The 21,902-nt window shown below is 46.5% G+C and overlaps 1 protein-coding gene across 2 annotated transcripts in view; it reads right to left on the bottom strand.

Moving 5' to 3' along the window:
- CCDC85C (coiled-coil domain containing 85C) overlaps positions 1-21,902 on the bottom strand; it is a 115,788-nt gene that overhangs the window by 15,846 nt on the left and 78,040 nt on the right. Inside the window, exon 3 of one of the 2 annotated variants that reach the window (XM_055716827.1) lies at positions 13,899-14,000. In XM_055716827.1, the coding sequence (XP_055572802.1) occupies positions 13,899-14,000 (102 nt within the window). Of the gene's footprint in view, positions 1-13,898; positions 14,004-21,902 lie in introns of both variants that reach the window. The other variant, XM_055716826.1, reaches the window with a different exon arrangement.

The following is a 21,902-nucleotide window of genomic DNA, read 5'->3' as shown; positions in this document are numbered from 1 at the left end:
ACTGCACCTGAACAGAGGTAAAGAATTTGACTGAAGAGGAGAAAAATAATGTTAAAGAATGAGGGATGCAGCAAAGGAGGTAGACCCAAAACTTGCTGTCAGGAGTCTCAATAACAGATGACTTCATTGCTAAAATAGGCATGATCCTTGGGTCCTTAGCTTGGAAGCCAAAACCCCCAACCAACTGAAGCAGATGTCCAAATTGCTGAGTGCAACCATCAGCAGTAGCAAGTGCACCAGATGACCATGCCACTGGCCCAGTATGCCCCAAGCCACAGAGACCTCCCCACCGTGTGAAACTTACTACAAAAGGCCAACCACGCACCTGAAGAAAGTGGGGGAGCAAGCAAAGACCTCACCAACAGACCCGCTCTTTGCAACTGTAGGATGCAACAAGTAAAAATACCCACATTGCTAAGGGTGGTTTAACAGTTCTCACTACACTTCGTGCTTTTTGTGCAGTTGCATCCTTAGAAAAGGCTCTTCCCAGATGCACATGGAGTCAGTTTTATAAAGTGGGGTAGAGGCTTCATTCCCACTGATTTCAGCACGGTTCACAAAAAACACAGCTTCAGCCAAACTCCTATCAGCTCCTGCAATGGAGGCATACACACATAAAGGAGGCCAGAAAAGAGGGGACTGACGGTAGTCAGCAGGGAAAGAAATGACAACATATCCAGCAGGATGCACGGCCAGCCTTTGGAGGATGGAGGAGAGGAAAGTGAGCAGAGTTCACCGATAGTGTTAGCTGAAGGGGAGGAAATGGAAGGGATTGGAGATAAGGTCAAGGTTGCTGGACTGGAAAACTGCCAACAGTGGGAAAGAATGGAGGGAACGAGAAGAAAGAGGAGGATGTGCATTTTACCCAGCAGGAAACCAGTTGAGATGAAATGCAGGGGAGGGGGAACCCGAGATAGGAGACAGGAGACTGGAAGAAGGGCAGGAGGGAGGGGGAAATCTCAGGAAGTCAGCATTAAGGTAGTAGCTGAAATCACACAGATGGAGGAGGTTCCTCATGCCTAAAATAGGTGCATTTGGAAACTGTGGGTAAGAATTACCAGAGCTGCACTGCAGCAGTCTAACTCAGCTATCCCGAGGACCTCCACCACAGCAGAAACACATGCCCTTCCTGTTCCCTATAGCTGACATTTTCACAGCCATGGGAACACAACTGATTCAGCACCCTGATGGACAATAATAGCAAGGTTAATCTGGTTACATCCTAAGAAGCAAAAATTGTCCATACAGGCAAAAAGCAATACAGTGTGTTTTGGGGTATGCATCACTCTCAATTTCCTCTCCCTGTCTGGTTTTGTCAAACACACTCTCTGCATTAGACTCATAGTGTTTGGTAGCTCAGAGATGTAGCCACATCCTCAGGCATGTGGCTGAGGTATCACATAATTATATAAATGAATGGTGCTAGAAGACAGCTCAGAAGTCGCCAAAAAGAATACCATTATATTTATAGCCAAGTTGATGGGAAAAACCATCTTGATCATTTTTCTAGTTTAATTCTGCTGAGGCTGAACCTCAGCAGAATGAGAAGCTGAGCCATTTCAAAATGCAAAGCTTCTTATTCTTTTTGGCCCCAAATAGCTTTAGAGATGCTCCAGGTTTACAGCAGCAGAGAGAAGACTGGAAGTTAGCTTGTTTAACTCATCACTTAAACAGGGAATTTGTAATTCAAAAAGAAAACAACAGTGCATCTATGTTGTGGTGTCAAATGGTCACCTGGATAGAATTACACTGCACACCATTTTGTTTCATTCACAGCCACAGTTACGCTGCCAAAATAAGGAGCTGCCTAGCAGTGAGATTACCAGCCTCATTAAGGGTGGGAGAGTGGGGGGTTCTAAGTTACGTATCTGATGCATTGGAGTTCCCAAGTACTTGGAGGAAGCACCTTATCTTCCCTGTGCACAGGGTTTGTTGACCACTACACCTCTGAGACTCAGAGACAATTCTCCATTTTCCAAGATATGTCTTTAAGAAGCAAAAGTCCCACGGAACCAAAGGCTGCGGAGCCACGTGTCGACCCATTTGATGCTTCCTAGGTTAGCTGGTGCTTTTGCTGCTCTGCAAACCACCGTGGCAGTTCAGAGCATTTGAGACCGCTGCGGCATGGATCTTTGATGAGTTCAGTCCTGGAAAGAACAGGCCTACCTCTGCTGCCATGGTGGCTCTGGGACTGCAGTGTCCCGAGAGGCTCCTGGTGAGGCTCTTTGCATCCCTCAAGGGAGGCAAGTGCCAAGTACCCATGCACCCAGCCTCTCTCCCAGCAGGGAACACATGACAAGAGCTACTCCTCTGCTGCCTCTGTGCAGACAGCAGCACTGAAGCACCACTGAGCACTCGTCCCTTTCAGCCGTCGCCTGCTCCTCCACTTCAAGCAGATCCGCACTGGATATTTGCTGGTGTCTGCGATGGGAGCAATGCACTTCTCAGAGCTTGCTGTCCCCACGTAGCATCAGCCCCCTCCCCATCCCGCCAGCCCTACATTGTGCATGCCCAAACCACAAATCCGCCAGGCAACCCCAATTCTGTTTGAGCCTCTCACTGGAGCCTGCAGGGCTTGTGGTTCAATCTCCAAGTCTAGCTGTGCCATTAATACAGAGAGGAACTCTGCAGTCCTTCAGACCAGAGCATCCTTGAAGGAATACACCACACATGGGATAAATGCCCCAGTTCTCTATTGCAAAGAATGATGCTTGACTCAGTGACAGCCTCAAATCCAAAAGAGAAAACAAACCAAATCAAACTAGCCTCATTCACTGCCCCGGTCCAGAACCCACAGACAATCAGCAAAGAAACAGCACTGATGTGAGAAAGAAAATCCAAAGGCCACAAATACTGCTAATGATCCTTTTAATCTGACACCAAAAAACCGAAGAGCAGAAGCCTCAACTTGGAGCTGCTGGAGAACATTCGCTGCTCTGTATCAAGCCACCTAACGAGTCCTTGCTGGCTCTATCTGATTGCACGGGATGTGGTCCAGCACAGCCGCTGACAAGCACCACCGTCGATACTCCATTCCTACATGTTTGGAGGAACAAAATTAATAGGACTGTCTGTAATAGGGCATCCTGGGAATCCCTGATAATGACAGACCTCCACAGAGGCAAAGTAAGGCTTGGAATATGAACATTTCTTAATAACAGCGGGACTGCTTTGGAACCCAAGAAGAAAAGACCCTAACTGGGGATGACAGGTGTCTGCTCTTTTAGAGGTTTTGGGTTGGAAATCTCAAAAAAGAACAAAGAAATTGTGATAAACAATTTCTCCTTGATTCCTCCAGGGATCTGAAAAGGCATGAGGCCTTGGTCCTGCCATCAGTTTTCAATCTCTTTCTACTCAAATATATTCTGTCTTTTAATGACATCCTTTCCTACCTCACCTCCAAGAGAGCTGTTCCCGATCTGCAGAAAGATTGCAAAAGACTACATTTCAAAACCCAGAGGAGAACGTTATGCTGATTTTACTTCACCTAACAGTCATAGCCCAGGCACTGAGGATGCTTCAGACCAACGTGGAGCGCGCAACTAAGCATTAATGCTTCTGAACCTCACATCTTCTCCTTGCCTTCTATTAATTTTCATCTACCATTTCAAAAAACAAGCAGACATTTAGGATTCAAACTCGATTAAATAAACCACACTTTTCTAATGGCATACCTCAGACAACATTAAAGCTAAATGGAGTGATATCAGACACTGTGAAGTTTTTATTGCCGAGACAGAACAAGGAAAATTACATTATAGGCAGGCATTGCCAGACAACTCACAATAAAATTCCCAGGCACAACTATTTATCTCACAGTGGTTCTGTATGCAGCCTGCTTACCCAGGTTTGAATTATACTTGGGCCCTTCCTTAGCACCCATCATCACCCAGGTGTTTTACATAAATAAAGGTGCCAACACTGCTCCGTAAATTAGGAACACTTAAGGGACACACAGGAGATGGTAACATGCCCACAGCCATATGGAAAGCTGGTGGCAGAGCTGGGCAGTAACACAGAAAGGTGCCGTGCCTAACTGCAAACCCCAACCCCGGCACGATGGCAGAACGGGGGGCCCAGCATGTTTTGGCTTTGTGAATGGCACTTGTGGCTACAAAGTTTAGAAAGTGCCCAGAGTAGCTCCAGCCAGAGACAGCACTGGGGAGCAGATGGGGAAAATCAGCGGCAAAAACAAGTACCAAGAGCACGGGGCCAATGTAGCACGGGAGGCGAACCCTCGGACCCTCACAGGGAACGCACCAAAGCCCCAAAGCACGGTGTCCCTGTCAGAAATGCAGCACTGAGGGCAAGCACTGGGATCACACAGACAGTTGGTCCATTCAGAGAGATGTTCCTTCACACAGAGATGAGCAGCATCCCCAGGAGATCACCCCCCAAAAAAGTACTCCCATTACCACCAGCCTAAGAAATCCCCTGGGCCCCACAAAGGCAGATCAGACCCCCGCATCATTTTGCATCCCTGGCTACGCTTCCCCTCCTCCACTGCCTTGCAGCTGTAGGGGGGTTAATGGCTGAAACAAAGCCACGGTGCAGTGCAGCGCTGAAGCATGACATGACTCTGGGCTGACATTTCACCCTCCCTTCCTTTGAAGCCTCTTCCCTCCCTGTTGCATCTTCTCATGCCTGTGGCAGCTCTGCCGCTGCCACCACACGTGGTGCTTCTGAAGGGATCCAGCTCCTCTCCTGGCCCCACAGGGACAAGGCTGCCTGAAGGCGCCCTGGCAGTAGCCCCAGGAGTTGTCGCTGGCTGCAAGGAGATTTCCCAGAGGCACGAAGAAGCAACTGGCACCGGCTCCTCTGCAAACCACACTGCACAAAGTGCAGCCTTTTCACCACCCTGCTGCAGTGATGCCAGATCTCTCATGCCTGAGTGCAGGACACCCTCACCAGAGCCAAGGAGCACCCAGCTCCCTCACGTGTCCACCAACGCGATGATAACATTTGGTTATTGTTATTCCACGCCTGACGTGCAGAAAGCCTGCCAGTGTCCACTTCAAAGCAAACCACTCGCTCCCCTCGGATGTACTTAAATGGCTGCATGGCCCTACATTTCCAAAGTCACAGCGGGCTGCCTTGCAGCTGCGAGTGCTTGACACCCTGTCACCCTGCCACCAGGCAGAGGAGAAGGAACATGTGGGAGATCCCACGGACACACACCAACTCCCCAGCACGACACGGGCCCTGGCCACCAGCAGCAGTGAGTGCAAGAGCCATCAGTACTCTGTATTAGCATCTTCCCTATCAAATCAAGGGACTTCATTGCAGATGCTAATCTCCTTTGGCATTACTTAATTTGCTGCCTTTAATCATGGAGAGCAGCTGGTCATGTAAACATTCAAATCCATGACTTAACCACTGGGTCCACACAGGAGCCAAGCAGAGCCCATCTGTACAGCCCAGCCGCCACCTCCCGCATCTTCACGGCCTCCGCTGCATTCACAGATATCTACTTAAACAACAAAAAGGGTTTACATGGCCCTTTTGATTAATAAAGAAACAATTTAACTGTTTTATTGCTTTCTGAGCATAAACATCAAGGACACACAACAAAAGAATAGCTCTTCTCCCTGGCAGGCATGACACAGCTGTACAGGCTCTGCTGGGGCACCAAAGGAAAGGGAGGGTTTCAGAGACAGCCCAAACAGAATAAACAAAGTCAGGACATTGTTTGCAACTGGATCTCATCTACAAACAGGAAGGGTGTCTTTTCTCAGCACCACACCAACAGCTCCAGCCCTGGGAAACTCCTTGGCACATGTAAAGCCAGGGAGAGTGGTCGCTGTTCGGGTCGGTAGCAGTGATGCAGAGCTGGAGCAGGTGAACGCTGTTAAAAAGCCGCACCGACATCTTCAGATGCTCCCCCAGACTGTGACACTATTACCAACATGACATATTCAGAGCAGTTTCAGCCTGTAACTACCTGATGCAAGCAAACAAGAAGTCTGACTGCTACGGACAGAGCGAGCCTGCTGCTGTACTCGTAGAGAAAGTGCACTAACTCCAGCCGACTCACAGGGGCACTATCAGCGTAAGTATTTTGAGAAGTGATAATTCTTTTGATAAAAGGAACGTCAAGCACATTTGATTTCAGAAGGAAACAGTGAGTAATTTTAAGACTTTCCGAGTTTTGAAGCAGACCTGATTTGGGGATGGCCCAAGAGAAAGCCTCTGGGTGGGTGGAAGATGCACACAGATGCAGGAGGATACCTGTGCACATCTGTATTGCCCTTCCAGGTCTCCATTACAGCCTGGCTGCCCTGGCCGTCACTGGGGAAGCAGCCTCCTCCCAGGCCAGGGGCAGAGCCAGGGGCTGCCGTGCCCCTGTCTCTCCCCCAACCCATTGCCAGCCCCACACAAATGCACATGACAAGTGAGCATGACAACCTACAGCAGATCCTCAAAGCAGATGAATTTTTCTCGCTTCCTGCAGTTACCTGTAAGGGTACATTATGGATACTGCCTTTTTAGCTCATCAAATCCCCGAAGTTTGACATTGCCAAACTTTATGCCGGCTGGCTGCCGTGGAGAAAAAAGCCACCCACCGCTCAGAGCCGCGGCAATAACTGCTGATGAAGGGCAGCTGCCTTCAAAAATGGATCTGCTTGTTCTCAGCTGCTGATAATACATTCTGAAGCTTCACAATAGCACTCCCCGGGCTGCAAATCCCGGCAAACCTTTCATTTTGTTTTCCCTTCCGCAGGCGCTGTTGCCGCAGCAGCAAAACGGCTGCCTTGAATTTCTCTCTTTGTCTGCTCAATGGCATCCTGGTGGCATCGGTGACGCCGGCGGGAAGGAGCTGCCTTCTGCCGTGCTTCTCCATCATTGTTGGCCCCTGCCTAAAAAGGGATTGTGGCCATCACTGCTGGTGGAGGAAGCAAGAAACAAACCTGGGGTTATCCTCCGGCACATGCTGGCAGCGCTCAGCTCAACTGACAGCCACGGGGACGGGGTACCCGGATGGGAGAAGACAGGGGCCATCGGGGTGCTGCACAGGGTGGGATCGGTGGAGCGACAGAAGGGGATGAAGGCATTTTGATAGGCTACGACCCGGTGCTGAAGCTGCAAAGAGCAGTCCCAGGGATGGCAGAGGCACCAGGCGGCCCAGGGATCCCTGTGTCCAGGAGCTTTGTGCAGCGCAGCAAGGGGCTGGGGGCTCCATGCTGATGGTAGCAGGGTCACTGTGCTGTGCAGGGACACCTCGGTGCCACACTAAGGTCCCCGGTGCTCCAGGTGACTCTGCAGAGGCATCAATGCCCAGAGGGCTCCCCTGGCTCTTCTGGGTGCGTCTCCTGGGAGCCACAGTCGGAACGGCAGTCTCCGGCCATTTCAAACTTGATTTCAAAAGTCAGGTTGGCTTTAAGAAGCTGATCCAATTCTCCTCCCTGGGAGGAACAGATTTACTCCCACACAGGCTGAGGAAGGGACTGGCAGACTTGCTCTGGGTCCCCCAGTGAGACCTGAGACCAGGCTCGGGCCACAGCCACATCTCCCTGCCTACGCCAGGCTGGCACAGGGGCCAGCTTGGTCCTTCCTCTGCAAAGAGCTGAGGGAGAGACCGAGTCGCCTTCTCGCTTTTCTTCTGCCTTAGCCCTTGTATTGAAGAGGATGGAGACCACCATCTTTCCAGCCAGAAGGAAGAGACAGGACTGTCACTGGGGCTGGGGTTTAGCTACTACGTGCCCTCATATCACCTACCCTCGCCACTGCTCTCACAGGCTCAGGAGACTGCCAGCGCATCAGCCAAGGACTCTCTTACCATCCCTTCCCACCTCATCTAACAGCTTCTCTTTACACCTACAGACCCACAAACGTTTGGGTTTGTTTTTGTAATAGCGTACATGCCATCTGGCAAAATGAAATACACTTCTCCCAAGTATCTCTACAAGGCAGAGCTACAAAACACGGCTGGTTGTGACAGCACGGTGGGAATCAAGAGACGGAGATGAAGAAGCCGGTGTTGCAGCCGAGCAGCCAGAAACATCTCCCAGACTTTGCATACTGCACGAAACAGGCACTGGAGAAAAATACAAGAAGAGGCAGTGCCAGGAAGCCAGGGACTCGGTGGTGGTCTCAGTGGAGTGCTCTCTGCTACATAACAACACTTGTCCTGCTTCTTTGCGTTTACCATGGAACTTGCTGGGTTTGCAGTAAATTTAGGGTAGAAAATGGAATTGTCTCTTCCCAGCCTGGCCTGTAGTCTAAACCAGACTCCGAGAAATGCAGCTTTGAATACCCTAATGGAAATCTCACTTTTTAATGGAGATGTTATTGTAGTCCCTAGGGACATATATAATGGCTGAGCAATAGCACCGTCACCACTGTCTTCTCAGAAGCAGCAGTTTTGCTCAGCCCTCGCAGAGCGTATCTGCAGGTGCTTCCCCTGGGGACTCCCAGCTCTGAACCCCAGATGAGCATGGGTCCTTTCCTCCAGCTACCCCCTACAGAACCCACAGACACATCCTCCTACACCTGGCCGGAGCAATATTTGGAGCTCCTGCTCCTCAGCAAGGGGTCACGCAGAAAACTACCGCAGTACAAATTCAGGAAGGGGAAGGTGATATTTATTTCAACCTAAACCCGATTTCTCTAGCATGTCACTCACACCCACACACCTACAAACTCACACTCATGCATTCACCAAAAGGTAGACGTCCATGACAGGTCAGGATCACTGTGTGTGACAGAAGATAAGGAACACCCACTAGCAAGTCCTAATGACAGCTCTGGCATTCCTCCACATTGACAGAAAAGAACTGGGTTTTGGACAGGTTTTCCACATGCTTTAGGAGTCAGTAGTTATTACAGGCTGATCTTTACATCAGCATCTTGCTTACTCACCCCCCACAAACCCGCCACCTCTTGCTTCTCTTCCCTCATCTTGAGCACCTTATCTAACTAAGCCTTCTTGGAACCACAGGAAGCCTAATGGCACATCACGGTGTAACCTTCCCTCGTTATCAGGGAACAGGTCTTCCAGTGATAAGCCATCTGTGCTGTGGCCTTATCACAGCACAGACCTCCTGGTCCTGACACAAACCACACATCCCATGGTGTTTACCCACTTGTTTGCTGTCTGTTGTTTGTTTGGTCATCAGCACAGGCACCCCTGCATCCCTCACTCTAACATTCCTGCCGGTGTTTTCACACACGCTTTTCCATCCACATTCCATCCACAATAACAACATTGCCATTACAAACCTCTACAGTTACTTCCACCAAAGGCAGGATTCTCACTGTAAGTCACACGAACGCTGCTAGGAAATTTTAAGTCTAAGCCAGCCAGGCTAGCTCGGACTGACAGTTAACAGGCCTGTTCACATTTAATGTCATTTTATGCCAATGTAGATAAACGGCTCCTCCCAGCAGCTGGCTTACGGGCTTTCAAGGCAAAGGTACCTCCAAATGTAGGAACATGAGAAGCCCTCAGGCCACCTCTCCGTGCCTGGGCATTGAGACACCCCTGGGGCACAGCCGGAGGGCAGCAGGCAGGAACGTGAAGGTCTGCAGGGACCATGTGTCCACATGGCCAGCCAGAACACCCAAGAAGAGGCCACAGGGAGCACAGAAGAGAGAGATGCAAACTCTGGACCATGCCTCAACCACCACATTCATCCCTGGCTGTGCTACAGGGGCCTCGAACGCCCCAGAAGCCAGCAGCTGAGATTCCACCCCTTAGTAAATGAACTTTTAAAAGCATGACCATTAGTAACAATATAAGAGCCTTACCGATGCGGACGGGGAATTTCCTTTTCCTCCATACATTCTCCCTGTGTCAGAAATGTAACCCAGCAATCATTACATGTGACAAAAGATTAAGCACTGTGTAGGGTGGCTTTATGAAGAGCAAGAGACCTGAGAGCTGACACTGTGTGGACAACTCCACTGCCCAGTCTTCGCTCATTATTTGATTAATGCTGGAGAAAGCCCATGAGAGAAACAAGTGAACTCTCCAGCAACACTATACTGTTCCAAAAATTAAACATTGCCTTTTAGTGTCCACCCCTGGAGGATCCTGGAGCACTTAATGCTATTTAGCTTAGTGATAAAGAACTGCCTGAAAACCATACTGTGGAATGGGTGATTTCCCACCCAATTCCTTCAAGGGAAATATTGAGGCACAGAGAGGTGAAAAGAAGGTATTGTATGTTTGCAGAAGAGTCCCTCCACGGTGGCAGGCACAGCTCCCAGTCCTGATTCACAGCACTGGGCTGACAGGGCTCCTCCTGCCCCTGCAATGGCAATTACCCAAAACCACCATTATTCTCCTAAAACTCTCAGTGTTACTGAAATGCAATTTCAACCTCACTAACCAGAGGTGAGACCGTATGACTGGGCAATCCAGACTCCTTGGACAATGCCAACAAACAAAACTGGGAGTTGGTAACTCCCACCTGGTACTCCAGAAAAGCTCTGAGCTGGAAGAGTTTCCAGGACAGGCTGAGCATCACCTTCTCTGTGCAGTCCAGCCACACACCTAAGACCCCCCAGCGTTACTCCTGCAACAGCTTCCTGCAGTAAATGGCAGGGCTGCTAATCTGAGCCATCCCAAGTGCTGCCGCATCCACATGGCAGAGCCACAAAGGGAACAGGTGCAGTGCAGGTAAGACGTGAACGCAACGTGGGTGAAAATATCTCCTCTAGTTTTGGGATCACTTCCATTGCTGACACCCAGCGTGCTGGTTTTGGCTGAGATGGAGTTAATTTTCTTCACAGTAGCTAGTATGGTGCTATGTTTTGGATTTGTGCTGAAGACTGTGCATAACGCAGGGATGGTTTTGTTAGTGCTGAGCAGGGCTTACCCAGAGCCAAAACTTTTTCTGCTCCTCACCCCACCCCACCAGCAAGCAGGCTGGGGGTGCACAAGATGTTGGGAGGGGACACAGCGGGGACAGCTGACCCCAACTGACCCAAGGGATATTCCATACCATATGACGTCATGCTGAGTATATATAAGCTGGAGGAAGAAGAAGGAAGGGTGGGGACATTCGGGGTTACAGCGTTTGTCTTCCACGTAACTGTTATGCATGATGGAGCCCTGTTCTCCTGGAGATGGCTGAACACCTGCCTGCCGATGGGAAGTGGTGAATGAATGCCTTGCTTTGCTTTGCTTGCATGCACGGCTCTTGCTTTACCTATTAAACCATCTTTATCTCAACCCATGAGTTTTCTCACTTTTACCCTTCTGATTGCCTCAATCATCCCACTGTGGGGGGAGAGAGCGGCTGTGTGGGGCTTAGTTGCCAGCTGGAGTTAAACCACGACACCCAGGCACCAGACTGGCCACTGGGTCCTCAGCAGTGCACTGCTTGCAGGTACCTCAAAGTCATCTCCCATGCCTGGGACATCATCTGATTCAAGGCTGAGCAGGTCTGGAGGCTGCCAGTGACGGGAAAGATCAAGCCTGCCCAACCAGCCTGCCCCTCTCATCCCAGGGGAACAGCAGGTCCCACAAGAAGCTGCTTGTTGCCACCTCCTCTCAAGCCTCACTCAGAGCCTGAGCCCGAGGGAATCACCCTCACCTGCCAGAGGACACAGGAGCCTCCGGTACACCATGAGATGACTCTGGTTTGCAGTTCCCAGGGCTGGGGAGTCTGAACAGCCTGCTGTCAGTTCGAGCTAACATACGTGTCACACCTTCCCTTGCAATGGCCAGGGGCTTGTAGGTCAGAACTAACCCCCTGCGACTGCTCTTCTTGGATATTTGGTAACCGTTGCAGAACACAGAGCAAACCTATAATTCACCATCTCCATGACACACCACTGACTAAACCGTGCGCAGATCACAGTTTTGAGTGTCTTTTGGTTCTGCATCTTGAGCGTGCACTGGGTTCCGTGATCCAGGATCCATTAGAAACACCAAACTGTTTCATTAACTGAGGTACGTCAGGGCCACGGCGAGCTGGAGTGATGCCTATGTGCAAACTGTGTGACAGTGAGGGATGTGCTGAGGAGCTTTCCCAAAGAGTTGCACAGGCGGTGACGATGATGAAACCCTGAATGGATGTGACAGCTTTGGAGCCAACACCAACTGTCCATCACTCACCCACGTGAAGCCTGTGCAGGCACAAGGAGGAATGATTTCTCACAAACTCACACCTGCTGTCAAACAAAAAGGCTGCAGAGAAAGTCTGGTACATCTAACTGTCCACTTTCTGGGAAGTGCCTGAGACATTCCAAGACATCTGCATGGATTTGTGACTGTTATCCTTCGCCACAAAAATAATATATCGTGTCAAGCCAAAAACCAAAGAGATTTTGGCAGGAATAAGTAAATGAATGGCTACGCAAGTATCCCAGACGACATGGATCTGGTTCCAGATCTGGCTTTGTTTTTTCTCCACCAACTTCCCACAGAGAAGGCAGAACACAGCCAGGGTGACAGATGAAGGTGAGTGTCATGCAGCATCCTGGCCTCTCCATAAAAGCCAGGTGCCACCTCTTCCTTGAGGAGGAGGGAAAGCAGGGACAAGGGGCCAGGAAGGGCTCCAGCAGGCAGCACCGTCTGCCACCAGCCCTCACAAACTCGGTGAGCTGCAGGGGCCAACGCTCAGGCAGTGAAGTCTCCTGCTGGTTCCCAGCCCAGGCACAGCTCCTCTGCAGAAAGCTGCCAGCCATATCCCAGCCTGACCCACAAGACAATGTGTGTAAAAATGTGTGTAGCGGCACTCCTTGGGGCAACCAGCACAGGCTGACTGCATGTCCTCCACCTGCAACCAACCTGGGGTCAAAAGCCTGAGCACAAGGGAAGCAAAGTAAAATCTCCAGAACCACAAGGCACCAGCACAGCCAGACATCTCCAGATTCATACCTGTCTGCCCTCCTTATAGAGTCTCCTGACTTTATATATGAGGCACAAAGTTAGAAAAGTGGATATTCAGCCACAGTCTTCTATTTCATTTGCATGGGTTTGTCCCTTTTTTTTGGCTGGAGGACTTCCATCCATTCTGCAGTTCAGCAGGGGTAGAAAGGGGCTTTGCTTTCACATGGGAGTTTCATTTAAATTATTATTACACCCCTTTTACAGCTCTAAGAGGCACACTAAATCTACAGAATTACTTTCACCCAAGCAGGCAGCCAACGTACAACTGGTCCTACAGCACCTGTACCTGCAGCTCTGCTGCCCAGAAGATGCAGGGTGGCAGGGGGGTCCCCCGCTTGTGCTGCCATCGAGCTTTTGCTCACCCTCATGACACTCGCAGCCCACTCACAGCAGAACTCCCTGACTACATCTACACTCTTCCTGTAACCTGGAAAACGATGTCCCCAAGCAAATGTATTGTTTCAGACAGTCAGGCAAACACCTGGAAGACAATCATCAATGCAGGAGGAACTCGGGCACAGCAGCACAGTATCCATCTTTCACAAGAGGCTTTAATCAAGATTCTCCTGTTATTTGAGAAACAGCAACACAGGCAAATCTTAAGAAACATAAACCTTGTTTGTGAGACAGAAAAACCTGCAATGAAAGTCCTAAGAATTTAACCCCTAAAGCAACCCTGACCATGTGCTGCCAGACACGTGGCAAATCATCTTTTGCCACATCCACAACCAGCTTTTTAGCAGCAGGCATACAGGGCATTTACAAAGCAGGAGCTTCAGGTATAAGAAGACTCACCCTCGCCTTAAAAGATGCACAACAGTGACTGTCAGTTAACTTGTGCTGGGAAGCTGGCGATCCAAACTCAGGTAAAGATCAACGTTTCCAGGGAGTCCCTGTCCTGCCAACAGCTGCAGGTTTCAGTGAGTGTCTGCACCACTAGTTTCAGGGTGAATTCTCAGCTGGGAGAGCTCTCCCATAATCTTCACATGCCCCCCTCCAGCCATGCCCACTCTCAGGGAAACATACGGCTCTGTGTAAGTAAGGAAACATCTCTTACGTTTTGCAGGGCATCTTGATACTGCGGCAGTGACGAAAGCTGTGACTCAGAGTGGTACGGGGACAACCCTTTCCTCAGAGTCCTCAGGTCCCCTGTGCTGGACTGCTGCAAAGACAGTGACAGAAAACAGGACAGTCTGTATTAATGAGAGGAAGGAAAGCTGTGCCCCTTCTGCTGGATTGGCTTTTCCCATGACCGCTTCTGTCCTGTGACCTGTTCCCATTACTTCTCCCTGCAATGGCAGTGACAGTGAACGTCATAATAAAATGCTTTTTCCATGCCCGCACCTGGAAAAAACATTTGCAAGAAGTCGGAGGTGAGCTGTTCAAAGTCTACTCCATTAACTGATACAGCAAGAAGGCATTTTCATTTTACCTAAGTTCCTACATGTTCGTTAAAAACATTTGTTAAGATGCAAATGAAAAAAATATTTTTAAGACTTCAGATTAAATCAAAATCTGCAAAAGAAATCCACCAGAAGCCAGTTTCTAGATTTTTTTTTTTAAAGCAACATAGGCTAATTCATTCACCTGTTTGTGGAAAGCAATGAGAGTTTGTAAACAGTCCTACTGTGATTCCCCTAAGCTTGCAAAATCTGTATGACAGGAAAAGTTTCTTATTTAGTTATAAATCTGCATACACCCACAGGTCTTAAACAAAGTCAAATAAATAAAGGTAGTCTGCATGACCCTGGAAACAAGATAAATACCATCAATAGCCTGCACTCAAAGGGAGAAGCAGCAGCACTGGGTGTCAGGAGTACTGAATAATCTCCCTGGGACAAAGTTTCTGCCTCATGTTATTAGTTTTCTCTGTGATTCTGGAACAGGATAGTCCCAGAACGAGAAGAGCTTCCAATTTATAGAAGTATACCCGTAAAAAGCCAATACACAAGTAGCCAAAATCAAAGGTCTGGAAGAAGATTGTATCTTTTTATTACTGATAAACATCCTCATTAACTTTTCATATTTTTAAGAGCATCAAACAGCGCACTGTCCTCTATCTTAAAGCTATAAGATCATGACCTTTTAGATTTTTATGCTACATTAAGAGTTCTGACTTGCATTTGCTGCAGAAATGACGTTTTCTACTTCAAAAGAACCCAGGAAAAAACCACTGGTGCAATAAAATTTAAAAGGAAATCTCATAAATCAGCTCAACTGTATATAAAACCCCCTCAGCAACCCCAAAGGCCTGACCATAACAGACTTTGGGGACTGTTCTTACTCTCATTTAGCAGAGAAGAATTGGTGCATTCAAAGTGGATACATCATTTTCTATCAGTGTTAGAAACATTTATTCATAGCTACCTACATGGCCTGCTTCGGGACATGTTCAGCCTTGGGTTTACTTCAAAATGTTGTTTTCTTAGATAAAAACATCCAGTGTGACCCAGTGCTTTCATAACCATCCTGGCACACTCACCCTATCAACTTTCCCTTTACAAGCTGTGAAGAAAAGGGCAGTTTTCAAGAAAGGCATCATGAGAAATGGATGCTAGTCCTGTATCACCCAACCTGCTGGGAAATGTTGTGCCTCACATGGAGTCAAGTGACATGGAATGACTTCAACCCACTGGATGTATGGGATTCCCTTGAATTTACAAGATGACATCAGAGAAGATCATGGACTATATTTCTTTCGCCTTTTATAGAGTCAGAGACAGAAAGATGAGAAGGAGGTAACTCTTTTCTGAAGCTAAAAGGTGACTGCTGCAAAACTGAGTTTCCCTCCCCATGCCTGGGAGGTATGTACTTTCAAAGGAAGGTTAGCAGGTCACGAAGGAAGATGATGAGAAGATTCTTAGTTCACCGGCATTGTCCCAGGCATGTGGCGTGAAGGGGTCTCTTGATGGTTATCCTGAAAGGATTTTACCCTGGCTGGTTATGCTTCCACTGGCCTGGGGTGTGCAAACTCTTCTTCACCACTGTATGTGCATGGGGGGGGGGGGGGGGGCTGCAGCCTTTTGGAGAGGTCCTGACACCCTGCTACCCACTCCTTCAGCTTGTCAGCTCAGGAGCTCACCCACCCTTCCCTGACATCTGTAATAAATGAGCACTTGCATGGGTGAGGGAAAAGCAGAATAAAACAGCAAAGTGAAAATGTGAGCTTGTAGCTTTGTGGTGGAGACCCCAGAAGTCACAGCCAGAAGGATGCACGCTGCCTCGCCAGTGTTTAGAGGCCCCGCATTGCTCAGACTTTTGCAAACGGTGTTGAGACTTGCAAGATGCAATGTGCTTATTGGGTACCGGGAGTGTAGAAATAGGCACGAGAACGAGAGATTTGGTGGACATTTGTCTGCCTCCCAGAAACTTGTTCTCTTGCTCTGAAATCTGCATGGGTAGGTCTAAATTAGACATAGCATGTGTTTCATCACACTACAGCTTGTCCTCATGGAAAGTCAAAATGCCTCACTCACCAAAGGAATTAAGGCAACCAGACCCAAGTCTAGTCAACACACAATATCTTATTGCTGTGGCTAAAAATACACTGGTTTAAATTGATTTAATTTAACTGCCCTATGCTCCTGCCTGGAGCAAGAGCCTGCATTAATTTCAATTGGGCTTAAATTGGCTGAAACTGTGTTGGTAAATATACAGATACAGTAAAAACTCTGCTCTAACAAGTGTTTGTAATGGATTAGTTCTATTGCTTTTTTTAAGCAAATCTCATTTAAGACAGTGTACTTACTTGTGTGTGACAAAACTATTGTTAGGTTGTTTCAGTGACTGCTGATTATGAATCTGACCTAATGCATTAAATTTGATGGAAAGATTCCCACTGAGTTCAATGAACATCAAAACAAGCTCTTTAATTAAAGAAAAAAAGGAAACAAAAAATAAAAGGCAAAGAAAGAGAAAAGACATCTAAGAAATAAAAATGTCAAACAGACATCTATCCAGAAGAGAAACAAGGTATTTAGGGGATGGGGTGGGTTTGATAGGGCAAGAAGAGCCTTCATCTGCCATTATTGTTAATACATCCATGGTGGAGATAGCCAAAGAACCACTTTTTCCTATCACTGTCAGCCATAAAGCCAGTCCCTTTCACAAGCTCTCCACTCAGTGTAATTTACCTTCTATGTTTGCCAGAATGTTTCAAAATGTGTCTTACTCTGATTATTTTTACAATAGCCTACCACCAGTCACAGTTCTGCACTAAAAGCAAATGTGGAATTCTCCACCATAGAAGAAAAAACTGCTGCTTCTTCCTTTTTTAAATTAAAATCGTGCACTGACACATATTCATCAGACCTCCCTAAATATTTACGCATTCATTGGGCTTTGCTATCAGTATTAGAGTTAACCAGGAAAGAAAGTGAATCCCTCATTAAAAAGCAATATGACTAATGATGCATCAGAATGAGCAGCCATTACTCCACTTAAACCTAAATTAAAAATCCTGGTATTTGCATTGTCAATTCACTCACAAAATGAAATCTCTTATTACCTTACCCAATTTTCATTACTGAGATGTAAGTGGATCCCAAATTGCTTTTCTAGTCAGAATGGCATTTTAAAAGTACAACCCCTGATCATCTCTGTTCATCATCATTGTTGAAGATTATCTCAATTAATAGGCAACATGTCTATAATAAATTACCCTTCAGGTAAAATCACTTCACATTTCTGGAGTTTCAAGGAATTTATCAGCACAGTCATTTCAATCTGAACTAACACTCCATGGCAAAGTGCTGTTTCGACTGAACTTTTATTGGGAATGTTTCCTAAGCTAAGGAACAGAAAGAGAGGGTGGGACACAGAAAAGGAGACTCATAGTCAGTCGCTACTTAACCTGATCAAATTTAAAACTTTCATAATCTGAAATACACTTGTCCCCAGCAAACAACTGGCCATTGACTACTCCGCAGTAACTCTTGCTCTTTTACAGTGATTTTTTTTCAAACACTAGTTTCATCCAAATGTTGTTAAAAAAAAGGGAACAGGAAAGGAAACAGAGAAAAAGAAAGCATCTCCTGACTTTGACAGTGGTATTGAAGTGCGAGACCTCCCATAGATCTAACTCAGCATCACTCTACGTGGTGTTCCCTCCCCTTACAGCTGACAAGCCTGGGGACAAGCCTGGAGATCCAACACTTTCACCTTCTGTGCAACCTGTGCTACACAGTTCCAAAGCTGACAGCTCCGCAGTGGTTACTCAGACACAGTAACTCTTCATTATCTGGAAATAATGACATTTATTGCTAAATTTTTCAGCTAGGTAGAACCTGAAGTGACCGTGGACGATACTGTTCTTGGACCAAAGCCCGAGGTCTTTGCCAGCCTTGTTATGGAAGAAATGGACCTAGACATGCTCCTCCTGGCAGGAAAGGGAGTTCTGTCTACTTATATCCATAATAAAAGAACAGGACCAACAAATCAGGGGGTTAGTAAAAACGGACTGCAAACTCAAGTGTTTCTCTATCTAGAAACCAGAAATAATTTGGCTATGAACATGGGTGGAAAGTGGTAAATATTTTCCACAAAAAATAATGTATCATTTCAGTTTCTATCTCAAGTATATAAAGTCTTGGTGCTTACTAAAGCCTAAAATTATATTAAAAACAAACAAAAAATATATTAGCAAATACTTGTTCCTATTAAAGCTTTCTGTCCTGCTAGCAGGGAGAAGAAATGGTGGCCTCTGACTTTTGACCTGATGTGCTGAGTGATTCAATTTGAAAATAACACAAATAACACAAGAAGATGGATGGTGTTTGCAGCATTTTAAGGTCAAAGTGCTACAAAGAAACATTTCTTTTCTTTTCCGTTTCTGTCCAGTAAAGTCGGATCAGTGCTGTGGCCACGTTGAACCAATTGTGAAGATAAAGTGTTGAAAACTTATGGACAAGTTAGACAAATTATCTTTTCTGTTACCCTTCAGTGTTGCTCTGCTGGAAGGGAGAAAAAAGGCGACAAGGATTTAATTCTGAAATACTCTGATGTAACAAAATGGACCATTCTTAACATAAATTACAGAAAGACCAAAATTTACTTGACAGATATTTCTCAGCATTTATGAAAGAGATTAGCAAAAAAACAGAACAATTTCAATTAGAATTATGCACTGAAGTGACCGAGAAAAATTAAAAAGCAACACTGTCAGCTTCCAGTAATTCATGAATTAGCATTCAAAACAGTTGTTACATAAGTAGCCTTCAATTGAAAACACTATTTTCTCCTTTCGCCTAAGTTGTAACAGCTGAAGGCTGAACGGAGGCTAAAAAAAAATAATATAAAAATAATTAATCATAAATGATCAGTTTGACCCCATGCCCTGCAGAAATATTACAGCCTTTACGAAGGGTCACAGCTTCCCTTCTCCCCACAGGCTGCAGGGTCACCCTGGAGCAATCTGGGTGTCTACACAAGGGTATCCCATGCCTGAGCATTTCCCAGGCACCTGCCAAGGCTTGGCAGATGTGGCACCGAGGCTTGGCAGATGTGGCAAGAGCTGCTGCAGACCTATAACCTTCTGCTGCACGGCGGGAGCCAGGAGGGACAGCCCTGGTGGCACCTGATGACTATGTCTGAGCACCTGAGATGCTGCTCTCTTCACCTCTTTGTAACTCATTTGTAACCTCCTGCACTGTGAAAGCTTCCTCTCCTGGTCCACATGCCATTAAAAAAAAAAACACACCACAAACCAATCACCAATTTGATGGCCAGGAGTCCTACAAAGCTCCTTTTTGTTTACCTCTGGGAAGTCCCTTTATAAAGGGATGGAAAAATGTGTTCAGAATGAAGAGGAGAATCAAGCATACGTGAGTCACCGACAGCAGACTTCCCAGAGGACTGTCATTTTGGAGGCTTTATAATAATCAGCTTCATTTTCCTACAACGCAGACCCACTGGCACTAAGCTCAAGAGACAGCAGATTATACACCGCACCACTTAAATGTGTTAATATTATATCTGCTATTCAACATAACTTTAGAAGAAATTATGTATCTTAACATGAAATGCAACTAGATGGAAAGGAATACCGTGAGGAATTCACTACTGGCAACAGAAGATACCCTTATTGACACCAGCTCAGAAGATTTACTTCGGACAAATGAATATGCCACACCATCACCCAGCCCTCGAAGAGACAAGCAATTTCCATTTTTTAGTGGCTATCCACCGTTTTACAAATCACAGGATTCCCTTTAGCTGTCATTTAAATACCAGGGTGAACCTGGACCTTAGCAACAGGGCAAGGGCATCCCACTCTGACCATGTAAGCCCATAAGAATTCGGGCTTATGATTTGAGTAATTCTCTATATGGAAAAAATGTATTCTTACTTCATATTCTAGTTTTATCCCAGAAATCTTGGATGTCAGATGGAAAACTCTGCTGAGACCTTGGCTTTGATCACACATATTTGTGAACAGAAAAAGGAGAAAGGTTTTATTTCAGCCCACTGGGTCAGGCTGCCTTCACCTTTATGGACTCTTGTACTGCCCATTACCTGAATTACTTGCCTGTCACTGTAATATAAATTCTTAAACCTACCGGCAACAATTTCCTAAACCATAATTGCTCCAGTAATTGAAACTGCCTCAATTTTGACACTCAACAACCCACTGTTTGCAACTGCGTAATTAAACGGAAGGCTTAGTCAAAATCTTTTCCTGTTATTTCCTGCAGCAAATCAGCTGAAAGTACCAACTTCTCTTCAGGTAGGTAAACGGCTTTGATTTGAAGTTGGTCAAGATACTACTAACCGGTGCCTTTTACACAAGTACAGGAGGGAAATAAAAAATAATTAGGGGGATATTGAATACATTCAAACGATTAAAAAATGGAAATCACCAACATTAGCATGTGAAAGAACAAGCAATCAGAGCCCCAAAGAACCAGCAGCAATATTAAAAGCAGCCCACAGATCCAAGGAGCTGTTTGCAGATGCATTAGCTCTCTCTACCTTAGTGAATTTTCGTGGCAAGCTGTTGCAGTCAGCCAGCTAGAAGGGAACAGAAGAACATTATATATTTGGAAACTTAACAGAAAAAAGTTATCACCTTGGAAAAAAACTACCTTTACCACAGATCGAACTAAGCTGGTCTTACATGCAGCACTTGACAAGATAATATTATTATTTGAACTTTAACCCCTTTTCCCATATTAAATGAATGAAGTCTTGCACAACCTATTATTATCTGCACAAATATTAACAACTTACTTTCCCGATTTAGAGCATGGTGACCCCACAAACAGTTGATAAAGCTTGATCACCTTACTCTTCTTCATAACTACAGATATTTTACCATACCCCCAGAGTTCAACAGCACTATCAGAACACACCACGCTGTAAGAATGACCTGGCCCAAGATATCCTCAGTAAGTCCAGCAGAGCAGTGATATTTTGCTGAGGTAAAGCAAAGCAGAAACACATCTCAAATAACATGAATGAGATGCTGCAAAGCACCTGCCTTGTGCAGCTCTCGTACGGGCAGCAGGGCAACAGCTCTGGTTTCTCTTGACCTCAGCACCACACACGCAACTTTGTGCCCCAGTGAACATCCCCTACCACCCAACCTCGCACAAAGATTTCCTTCTTATCTCATTAATCCCTGTTTTAGGGTCTCATGCACCCTAAGTTGAGGGATGGGCAATTTCACTGTGTGAAGCTAGCAAATAATTGAATTAAGGTTCAGTAATTGCAGTTATCACTATAAGACATAGTCAAGCAAAAATAAGCTCAGCAAATCACATATCTGACTTTAAGTATATGTGAAGAGTCCTATTAGCTTCAACAGCTTTTATCAGGCAAGCTGGAAATTACACACATGAGAGTGCAATAAAAAAATCAACGTATTTGATTTTGAAAGAACTCTGCAAATAAGAAAAAAAATTAAGGGATGAGATTAAAACTGTTTAACATCTTCAGTGTCGCGTAATAATATGAGCTTTCTGTAACAGGAGAGATTAAATTCCTTTACACTGGTTCATATCCCACACAGTGCATCCAGGGATCATTCCTTAGACTGGTGACAAAGGCTTTAGAGGATGATGGT

The sequence above is a fragment of the Falco cherrug genome, chromosome 7 (genome assembly GCF_023634085.1).
Source record: "Falco cherrug isolate bFalChe1 chromosome 7, bFalChe1.pri, whole genome shotgun sequence".
Taxonomy (NCBI): Eukaryota; Metazoa; Chordata; class Aves; order Falconiformes; family Falconidae; genus Falco; species Falco cherrug.
This window is presented reverse-complemented; position numbering and strand designations above follow the sequence as displayed.